The following is an 11,899-nucleotide window of genomic DNA, read 5'->3' as shown; positions in this document are numbered from 1 at the left end:
TGATGTACCGAAGGTTGTTCGGAGTCCCTGATGTGATCACGGACATGACGAGGAGTCTCGAAATGGTCGAGACGTAAAGATTGATATATTGGAAGCCTATGTTTGGACATCGGAAGTGTTCCGGGTGAAATCGGGATTTTACCGGGTTACCGGGAGGTTACCGGAACCCCCCGGGAGCCATATGGGCCATCATGGGCCTTAGTGGAAAGGAGAAAGGGGCAGCCCAAGGTGGCTGCGCCTCTTTCCCCTCCCCTAGTCCTATTAGGACTAGGAGAAGGTGGCCGGCCCCCCTCTCTCCCTTCCCCTCCGAGGAATCCTAGTTGGACTAGGATTGGGGGGAGGAATCCTACTCCCAGAGGGAGTAGGACTCTCCTGCGCCTCCCTCTTTGGCCGGCCAGCCTCCCCTCCTCTCCTCCTTTATATACGGAGGCAGGGGCACCTCTAAACACACAAGTTGACACAAGTTGATCCACGTGATCGATTCCTTAGCCGTGTGCGGTGCCCCCTGCCACCATATTCCTCGATAATACTGTAGCGGATTTTAGGCGAAGCCCTGCTGCTGTAGTTCATCAAGATCGTCACCACGCCGTCGTGCTGACGAAACTCTTCCCCGACACTTTGTTGGATCGGAGTCCGGGGATCGTCATCGAGCTGAACGTGTGCTCGAACTCGGAGGTGCCGTAGTTTCGGTGCTTGATCGGTTGGATCGTGAAGACGTACGACTACTTCCTCTACGTCGTGTCATTGCTTCCGCAGTCGGTCTGCGTTGGGTACGTAGACAACACTCTCCTCTCGTTGCTATGCATCACATGATCCTGTGTGCGCGTAGGAAATTTTTTGAAATTACTACGAAACCCTACAGTGGCATCCGAGCCTAGGTTAATGATGTTGATGTTATATGCACGAGTAGAACACAAGTGAGTTGTGGACGATACAAGTCATACTGCCTACCAGCATGTCATATTTTGGTTCAGCGGTATTGTTGGACGAGACGACCCGGACCAACCTTACGCGTACGCTTACGCGAGACCGGTTCCCTCGACGTGCTTTGCACAGAGATGGCTTGCGGGCGACTGCCTCTCCAACTTTAGTTGAACCAAGTATGGCTACGCCCGGTCCTTGCGAAGGTTAAAACGGAGTCTATTTGACAAATTATCGTTGTGGTTTTGATGCGTAGGTGAGATTGGTTCTTACTTAAGCCCGTAGCAGCCACGTAAAACATGCAACAACAAAGTAGAGGACGTCTAACTTGTTTTTGCAGGGCATGTTGTGATGTGATATGGTCAAGGCATGATGCTGAATTTTATTGTATGAGATGATCATGTTTTGTAACCGAGTTATCGGCAACTGGCAGGAGCCATATGGTTGTCGCTTTATTGTATGCAATGCAATCGCGATGTAATGCTTTACTTTATTACTACGGTAGTGATAGTCGTGGAAGCATAAGATTGGCGAGACGACAACGATGCTACGATGGAGATCAAGGTGTCGCGCCGGTGACGATGGTGATCATGACGGTGCTTCGGAGATGGAGATCACAAGCACAAGATGATGATGGCCATATCATATCACTTATATTGATTGCATGTGATGTTTATCTTTTTATGCATCTTATCTTGCTTTGATTGACGGTAGCATTATAAGATGATCTCTCACTAAATTATCAAGAAGTTTTCTCCCTGAGTATGCACCGTTGCAAAAGTTCTTCGTGCTGAGACACCACGTGATGATCGGGTGTGATAGGCTCTACGTTCAAATACAACGGGTGCAAAACAGTTGCGCACGCAGAATACTCAGGTTAAACTTGACGAGCCTAGCATATGCAGATATGGCCTCGGAACACGGAGACCGAAAGGTCGAGCGTGAATCATATAGTAGATATGATCAACATAATGATGTTCACCGATGAAACTACTCCATCTCACGTGATGATCGGACATGGTTTAGTTGATTTGGATCACGTGATCACTTAGAGGATTAGAGGGATGTCTATCTAAGTGGGAGTTCTTTAATAATATGATTAATTGAACTTAAAATTTATCATGAACTTAGTCCCTGATAGTATCTTGCTTGTTTATGTTGATTGTAGATAGATGGCTCGTGCTGTTGTTCCGTAAAATTTTAATGCGTTCCTTGAGAAAGCAAAGTTGAAAGATGATGGTAGCAATTACACGGACTGGGTCCGTAACTTGAGGATTATCCTCATTGCTGCACAGAAGAATTACGTCCTGGAAGCACCGCTGGGTGCCAGGCCTGCTGCTGGAGCAACGCCAGATGTTATGAACGTCTGGCAGAGCAAAGCTGATGACTACTCGATAGTTCAGTGTGCCATGCTTTACGGCTTAGAATCGGGACTTCAACGACGTTTTGAACGTCATGGAGCATATGAGATGTTCCAGGAGTTGAAGTTAATATTTCAAGCAAATGCCCGGATTGAGAGATATGAAGTCTCCAATAAGTTCTATAGCTGCAAGATGGAAGAGAACAGTTCTGTCAGTGAGCATATACTCAAAATGTCTGGGTATAATAATCACTTGATTCAATTGGGAGTTAATATTCCAGATGATTGCGTCATTGACAGAATTCTCCAATCACTGCCACCAAGCTACAAGAGCTTCGTGATGAACTATAATATGCAAGGGATGAACAAGACTATTCCCGAGCTCTTCGCAATGCTAAAAGCTGCGGAGGTAGAAATCAAGAAGGAGCATCAAGTGTTGATGGTTAACAAGACCACTAGTTTCAAGAAAAAGGGCAAAGGGAAGGAAAAGGGGAACTTCAAAAAGAACGGCTAGCAAGTTGCTGCTCAAGAGAAGAAACCCAAGTCTAGACCTAAGCCTGAAACTGAGTGTTTCTACTGCAAGCAGACTGGTCACTGGAAGCGGAACTGCCCCAAGTATTTGGCGGATAAGAAGGATGGCAAGGTGAACAAAGGTATATGTGATATACATGTTATTGATGTGTACCTTACCAATGCTCGCAGTAGCACCTGGGTATTTGATACTGGTTCTGTTGCTAATATTTGCAACTCGAAACAGGGACTACAGAATAAGCGGGCACTGGCAAAGGACGAGGTGACGATGCGCGTGGGAAACGGTTCCAAAGTCGATGTGATCGCGGTCGGCACGCTACCTCTACATCTACCTTCGGGATTAATATTAGACCTAAATAATTGTTATTTGGTGCCAGCGTTGAGCATGAACATTATATCTGGATCTTGTTTAATGCGAGACGGTTATTCATTTAAATCAGAGAATAATGGTTGTTCTATTTATATGAGTAATATCTTTTATGGTCATGCACCCTTGAAGAGTGGTCTATTCTTACTAAATCTCGATAGTAGTAATACACATATTCATAATGTTGAAACCAAAAGATACAGAGTTGATAATGAAAGTGCAACTTGTTTGTGGCACTGTCGTTTAGGTCATATCGGTGTAAAACGCATGAAGAAACTCCATACTAATGGACTTTTGGAACCACTTGATTATGAATCACTTGGTACTTGCGAACCGTGCCTCATGGGCAAGATGACTAAAACACCGTTCTCCGGTACTATGGAGAGAGCAACAGATTTGTTGGAAATCATACATACCGATGTATGTGGTCCGATGAATATTGAGGCTCGTGGCGGATATCGTTATTTTCTCACCTTCACAGATGATTTGAGCAGATATGGATATATCTACTTAATGAAGCATAAGTCTGAAACATTTGAAAAGTTCAAAGAATTTCAGAGTGAAGTTGAAAATCATCGTAACAAGAAAATAAAGTTTCTACGATCTGATCGTGGAGGAGAATATTTGAGTTACGAGTTTGGTGTACATTTGAAAACCTGTGGAATAGTTTCGCACCTCACGCCCCCCGGAACACCACAGCGTAATGGTGTGTCCGAACGTCGTAATCGTACTTTACTAGATATGGTGCGATCTATGATGTCTCTTACAGATTTACCGCTATCATTTTGGGGATATGCTTTAGAGACGGCCGCATTCACGTTAAATAGGGCACCATCAAAATCCGTTGAGACGACGCCTTATGAACTATGGTTTGGCAAGAAACCAAAGTTGTCGTTTCTTAAAGTTTGGGGCTGCGATGCTTATGTGAAAAAGCTTCAACCTGATAAGCTCGAACCCAAATCGGAGAAATGTGTATTCATAGGATACCCAAAGGAAACTGTTGGGTACACCTTCTATCACAGATCCGAAGGCAAAACATTTGTTGCTAAGAATGGATCATTTCTAGAGAAGGAATTTCTCTCGAAAGAAGTGAGTGGGAGGAAAGTAGAACTTGACGAGGTAACTATACCTGCTCCCTTACTGGAAAGTAGTTCATCACAGAAAACTGTTTCAGTGACACCTACACCAGTTAGTGAGGAAGCCAATGATAATGATCATGAAACTTCAGATCAAGATACTACTGAACTTCGTAGATCAACCAGAGTAAGATCCGCACCAGAGTGGTACGGTAATCCTGTTCTGGAGGTCATGCTACTAGATCATGATGAACCTACGAACTATGAAGAAGCGATGGTGAGCCCAGATTCCGCAAAGTGGCTAGAAGCCATGAAATCTGAGATGGGATCCATGTATGAGAACAAAGTATGGACTTTGGTTGACTTGCCCGATGATCGGCAAGCGATTGAGAATAAATGGATCTTTAAGAAGAAGACTGACGATGATGGTAATGTTACTGTCTACAAAGCTCGACTTGTCGCAAAAGGTTTTCGGCAAGTTCAAGGAATTGACTACGATGAGACCTTCTCACCCGTAGCGATGCTTAAGTCCGTCCGAATCATGTTAGCAATTGCCGCATTTTATGATTATGAAATTTGGCAAATGGATGTCAAAACTGCATTCCTGAATGGATTCCTGGAAGAAGAGTTGTATATGATGCAACCAGAAGGTTTTGTCGATCCAAAGGGAGCTAACAAAGTGTGCAAGCTCCAGCGATCCATTTATGGACTGGTGCAAGCCTCTCGGAGTTGGAATAAACGTTTTGATAGTGTGATCAAAGCATTTGGTTTTATACAGACTTTTGGAGAAGCTTGTATTTACAAGAAAGTGAGTGGGAGCTCTGTAGCATTTCTGATATTATATGTGGATGACATATTACTGATTGGAAATGATATAGAATTTCTGGATAGCATAAAGGGATACTTGAATAAAAGTTTTTCAATGAAAGACCTCGGTGAAGCTGCTTACATATTAGGCATTAAGATCTATAGAGACAGATCAAGACGCTTAATTGGACTTTCACAAAGCACATACCTTGACAAAATTTTGAAGAAATTCAAAATGGATCAAGCAAAGAAAGGGTTCTTGCCTGTGTTACAAGGTGTGAAATTGAGTAAGACTCAATGCCCGACCACTGCAGAAGATAGAGAGAATATGAAAGATGTTCCCTATGCATCAGCCATAGGCTCTATCATGTATGCAATGCTGTGTACCAGACCTGATGTGTGCCTTGCTATAAGTTTAGCAGGGAGGTACCAAAGTAATCCAGAAATGGATCACTGGACAGCGGTCAAGAACATCCTGAAATACCTGAAAAGGACTAAGGATATGTTTCTCGTATATGGCAGTGACAAAGAGCTCATCGTAAAAGGTTACGTTGATGCAAGCTTTGACACTGATCCGGACGATTCTAAATCGCAAACCGGATACGTGTTTACATTAAACGGTGGAGCTGTCAGTTGGTGCAGTTCTAAACAAAGCGTCGTAGCGGGATCTACATGTGAAGCGGAATACATAGCTGCTTCGGAAGCAGCAAATGAAGGAGTCTGGATGAAGGAGTTCATATCCGATCTAGGTGTCATACCTAGTGCATCGGGTCCAATGAAAATCTTTTGTGACAATACTGGTGCAATTGCCTTGGCAAAGGAATCCAGATTTCACAAAAGGACCAAACACATCAAGAGACGCTTCAACTCCATCCGGGATCTAGTCCAGGTGGGAGACATAGAGATTTGCAAGATACATACGGATCTGAATATTGCAGACCCGTTGACTAAGCCTCTTCCACGAGCAAAACATGATCAGCACCAAAGCTCCATGGGTGTTAGATTCATTACAGTGTAATCTAGATTATTGACTCTAGTGCAAGTGGGAGAGTGAAGGAAATATGCCCTAGAGGCAATAATAAAGTTATTATTTATTTCCTTATAATCATGATAAATGTTTATTATTCATGCTAGAATTGTATTTTCCGGAAACATAATACATGTGTGAATACATAGACAAACGGAGTGTCACTAGTATGCCTCTACTTGACTAGCTCGTTAATCAAAGATGGTTATGTTTCCTAACCATGAACAATGAGTTGTTATTTGATTAACGAGGTCACATCATTAGTAGAATGATCTGATTGACATGACCCATTCCATTAGCTTAGCACCTGATCGTTTAGTATGTTGCTATTGCTTTCTTCATGACTTATACATGTTCCTACGACTATGAGATTATGCAACTCCCGTTTACCGGAGGAACACTTTGGGTACTACCAAACGTCACAACGTAAATGGGTGATTATAAAGGAGTACTACAGGTGTCTCCAATGGTCGATGTTGGGTTGGCGTATTTCGAGATTAGGATTTGTCACTCCGATTGTCGGAGAGGTATCTCTGGGCCCTCTCGGTAATACACATCACATAAGCCTTGCAAGCATTACAACTAATATGTTAGTTGTGAGATGATGTATTACGAAACGAGTAAAGAGACTTGCCGTTAACGAGATTGAACTAGGTATTGGATACCGACGATCAAATCTCGGGCAAGTAACATACCGATGACAAAGGGAACAACGTATGTTGTTATGCGGTCTGACCGATAAAGATCTTCGTAGAATATGTAGGAGCCAATATGGGCATCCAGGTCCCGCTATTGGTTATTGACCAGAGACATGTCTCGGTCATGTCTACATTGTTCTCGAACCCGTAGGGTCCGCACGCTTAAGGTTACGATGACAGTTATATTATGAGTTTATGCATTTTGATGTACCGAAGGTTGTTTGGAGTCTCGGATGTGATCACGGACATGACGAGGAGTCTCGAAATGGTCGAGACGTAAAGATTGATATATTGGAAGCCTATGTTTGGACATCGGAAGTGTTCCGGGTGAAATCGGGATTTTACCGGGTTACCGGGAGGTTACCGGAACCCCCCGGGAGCCATATGGGCCATCATGGGCCTTAGTGGAAAGGAGAAAGGGGCAGCCCAAGGTGGCTGCGCCTCTTTCCCCTCCCCTAGTCCTATTAGGACTAGGAGAAGGTGGCCGGCCCCCCTCTCTCCCTTCCCCTCCGAGGAATCCTAGTTGGACTAGGATTGGGGGGAGGAATCCTACTCCCAGAGGGAGTAGGACTCTCCTGCGCCTCCCTCTTTGGCCGGCCAGCCTCCCCTCCTCTCCTCCTTTATATACGGAGGCAGGGGCACCTCTAAACACACAAGTTGACACAAGTTGATCCACGTGATCGATTTCTTAGCCGTGTGCGGTGCCCCCTGCCACCATATTCCTCGATAATACTGTAGCGGATTTTAGGCGAAGCCCTGCTGCTGTAGTTCATCAAGATCGTCACCACGCCGTCGTGCTGACGAAACTCTTCCCCGACACTTTGCTGGATCGGAGTCCGGGGATCGTCATCGAGCTGAACGTGTGCTCGAACTCGGAGGTGCCGTAGTTTCGGTGCTTGATCGGTTGGATCGTGAAGATGTACGACTACTTCCTCTACGTCGTGTCATTGCTTCCGCAGTCGGTCTGCGTTGGGTACGTAGACAACACTCTCCTCTCGTTGCTATGCATCACATGATCCTGTGTGCGCGTAGGAAAATTTTTGAAATTACTACGAAACCCTACAGCCAGATCAAAGGTGTGTGCGATATACGACATGCGGTTCACTCGGATGAACTGTTTGCGTTGAGACATGAGAACAGAAATGGTTCAACTTAACAAGATGTGTGTGATACGCGGCAAACAGGTCTGTAATCAGAAATTTGTCTGTAGACCGATAAGAACACAGACGGTTGCTACTAATAAGACATGTGTGTTATGCGATAGGATTGCATACAGAACAACAACACATATATACATACACACACACACATACACACACACTTTATAAGGACATGCTTGCATAACCAAATTAAACAACCACTTACATAGGTGGCTACTACAACCATGGCATTTGCACACACCAAAGTAAACTATTACATGCATAATTACATAGGTGGCTACTACACACATGACATTTCCACATACACCAACAAAGTAAACTATATATTACATGCATGATTAACTAGCATAAATGATCATCTGATCATCATCTACTTCTTGTGACGCTTGCTCTTCATGTGGATCGATCCGGGCTTGTCGATTTGGGTAACGAGACACTTCCTCATGTCAACGATCCGCCTGTGCATTTGGTAGCATGTGTACATGCTCTTGGTCGCGAACCTGAGGTGAGGTTCATCCAGTTGCCGCATCCAGGCCTTGTGCCAGGATACATGACTTGTTCTTTGGGCATCTTGCTTCATCTTTTCATAGTAGGGGTCGATGATGGCCGAGGAGAGTTCGACCAGGGAGTCCTGCTTCATGCTGCCCTAGACCCTGTAGTGGTCACAGATTTCGACAAGGTTCTTGCAGGCCAAGCCCGTAACACTGAGCGCTTTTACATCGTCTTTGATATCCACCGTGGCAAACTTGTTGTTGGTGCTATTGACAAACCTGTGAAACAGTCGCAAGGCTCTGTGGCCATGCAGTAGTGGTAGATGAGGACATGACGGCACACGCACAACTGGGCGACGGTAACCTTCTGATATATGCCGGGACGACCGGCGGTGTACTGGAGGTCGATGCCGACCACCTTGTACTTGTCTCCAGCAAGCAACTGCTCAACGCTGTTGATGTAGTCGTCCACCACGGCCGGGTCGATGGTGTACACCACCGAGAGATCCATCTCCCTCGCGTGAGTCTCCACTCTAAGCTCGCCGAACTCCATTGGAGCGCCGTCGGACATCCCCTCTCTATGTGTCGTCGTGGGTGTGCTTATTGTGTTGTGGGGCGCGATTGAAAGGTTGAAGATACTAAGGTTATAATGGCCACGGGAATTAAAGGGGAAGCCGGACGGCTCGGAATATCGGCAGGCCCTGATGGCGGTTTTAATTTGCAGTGTGTAACTCCAACGTGCCGCACGTAACTGCATCGCGTGGCAACATGCGCGGCGCAACTGCATGCATACGGGCCCCGACGTGATCATGCACACGCCCAACCGTTCGCAGAGCGCGCGCGGAGAGACACGAGCAAAGCACTCTGCGGTCGCCTTAACGGCGAGCAACCATATATATATATATATATATGTATGTATATATATATATATATATATATATATATATGTATATATATATTTTCCGTTTATTCTGATAACACCTCCCGACATGCACCCATGGAGCTAGCCGAACCATCTGCAAACGCACACACACACAAAAGAAAACGAACCCACCCCACGCACCCTTGCCAACGCCTCGACGGCCCCCGCTCCTATCCCCTCCACCTTTGCCTTGCCGTCCCACCTCCCTCCGCCACGCCCTCCCAGCAAGCCACCGCACCATCCCATCTTCCTCCAAGCCCACTTCGACGAGCCCCACCGTGCTACGGCGCTCCGCCCCCGACCAACCTTCCCACCCGCCGGCTTGCTGCGTGCACCCACGCAGTGTACTGCACGGGCGCCTTAGATCCACCGGCGGCGCAACGAAGCAGACCACAGGGCGCGGCGGTCGAGACTGCATCTTGTGGCGGCGGCGGTGCCTAGATCCGTCACCGACCATTCGTAGGATGCCGCTGGTGGTTCAATTTTCGTCGTTGCCCATGCGCGGGCAGGCGGTGGTGCCCGGATCTGTCGCCGGCCGAGTGTGGGCTGGCGGTGGTGCCCAAATCCCTGTGCTTCATCGGGGTCGGGTGTGGGCAGCCCCCGACCACAGCCGCCTCCCATGTACAACACCGCCACGGGCCGATCTGGTGGGATCCATCGATCCCCGCCTTCGCCGACCACGTCCAGGGACGCCCGACGCCCGGATCCAATGCCCCTCGCCAGCGGCCGCCCCAGCGCCAAGCCACGACCCTCGGGAGCTCCTCATCGTGGATTCTCCTCCCTGGAGCTCTGTTGCTGTCCCCTGCAGGCACCACTGCTACTCTGACGCGCGGCTGCCGCCGTGGAAAAGGAAGGAGGAGCTCCACCCCAGCTTGTGCGCAGTTCGGCCGGCCAGTCCGTGTAGTCGGATGGTGCGTTCATGTAGTGCGGCGCATGCTTGTGTGCGGTCCACTAGCGCAGGTGTGCGGTGCTTGCCGGAGTTGGCATGTAAATTGGCGACTCCCTGACCATCAGGTCCGCTTTCACACTGTGCCTCTGGTATTTTGCAGGTGGAGGCCGCCCATGGCTGTCGGTGGCGCCGTGACTCCAAGCAGATGGCGGTGGAGCAGCCCACTGCAGCATGTCATTTCCACCGTGGTGCCCTTCCTGGCTTCCTCCTATCGCTCTTCCTTTCTCTCTGTGTGGTGCCGGCTGGTGCTGCACCTTGGGGTCGTTCAGTGTGTGGTTTACTGAAAAAACTCTCTTTCAGTCCTTGCAGATTGACGCAAATAGGAAATGAGAGTAGAAAAAATGGATGTGGATGTGCATGAATGCTTGTGTCTAATATGTACCGTGCCCACAAAAATTGTCGTCTAATTCCATTATTAACCCAAAATATATATATGCAGTGCACGTAGAGAAAAAAGAAAAAGACAAATGCAGTGCACTCCGCTCTTTAATAAAGTCCACTCTGAATGACTTTGAAGTACACTTCATTTTAAAAAATATAATTGCAAAAAGTTTACATTGTGTTCATTAAAGAAGTTTTAAAAACTAAAAAGAGTAGTGCGGTTCACTTTCCAGAGTGCTTGCGGCTCATTTTTTAGAGTGTTGAGGTTCATTTAGATCAAAGTAAAAACACAAAAACTACGCAAAAAAATGTAATGTGGTTCACTTTCGATGGTGTTGCGGTTCACTTACTACCGTTGTGAAGTGCAGAAAAATGTCACGCACACGATAAGAAAATGTGTTTCACTTCTCAATATTGTTGCGGTTCACTAGCTTGTCTTTAAAAATTACGTTCCACAAAAGAAATCATGAAGTTCACTTGACCGTCTGATGCAGTGCGGTTTTCAGTTCGAAAGCAGTGCGATCGCGGCTTCTGATGTTGTTCATCTCATAAGTGCAAAAAGAAAAAAATGTTATGGAAGCGAAGAAAAGTAATGCGGTTCACTTTTTGATAGCGTTGTGGTTCATTTACACCCAATGTGAAGTGCACTCTACTTTCTCGTCCTTGAAAAAAAATTTATTTTTGAATAAAATAAACCATGCAGTTCTCTAACACGTCCGATGCAATGCGGTTTTTCGTCGGTTGCAGTACGATTTTCAGTCGGATGAAGTACGCATGTCGATTTGGGTGTCGCGAAAAACAGAGTGTCCGCATTTCGGTAAATTTAAAACTGTTCTTAAACCGCAAGGAATTAGAGAGAGTGTTCTACGGAAAAAGTTGCGTCTCGTCGATATCTTTCTAACGTCATATCATTTGAATCATTTTGACGACCGATTTGTAAAAATTTCGCGAAAAACGGCGGCCGCCACTTGTCGTCTGCCACACAATTTTCAAAATTAACTTAAAACTGTAAGGAATCTCAAAACCATTTCTACATATGAAAGTTGCGCCTTGTCCATAGCTTTCCAATGACATATTACACGCCTTGTTTCGACAAACGGTTAAAAAACTAGAGCAAAAACAGTACCGAAAATTTGAAAAAAATTGAAAAACAGAATTCCGTGATTTAGTAAATTTGAAACTGCTCTTAAACCGTAACGAATTAGAGAA

General features: G+C 46.1%; 1 protein-coding gene across 1 annotated transcript; it reads left to right on the top strand.

The window, feature by feature from the left end:
* Positions 1-9,435: 9,435 nt before the first annotated feature.
* Positions 9,436-10,686, top strand: LOC119268018. Its single transcript, XM_037549511.1, has 2 exons — positions 9,436-10,320; positions 10,410-10,686. Exons 1-2 carry the CDS (start codon positions 9,825-9,827, stop codon positions 10,442-10,444), a joined length of 531 nt encoding a protein of 176 aa, XP_037405408.1. The 5' UTR covers positions 9,436-9,824; the 3' UTR covers positions 10,445-10,686.
* Positions 10,687-11,899: the final 1,213 nt, after the last annotated feature.

This window comes from Triticum dicoccoides, chromosome 3A, assembly GCF_002162155.2.
Source record: "Triticum dicoccoides isolate Atlit2015 ecotype Zavitan chromosome 3A, WEW_v2.0, whole genome shotgun sequence".
Classification (NCBI taxonomy): Eukaryota; Viridiplantae; Streptophyta; class Magnoliopsida; order Poales; family Poaceae; genus Triticum; species Triticum dicoccoides.
The sequence above is the reverse complement of the archived record's forward strand: the minus strand, read 5'-3'. Positions and strand labels throughout refer to the sequence as shown.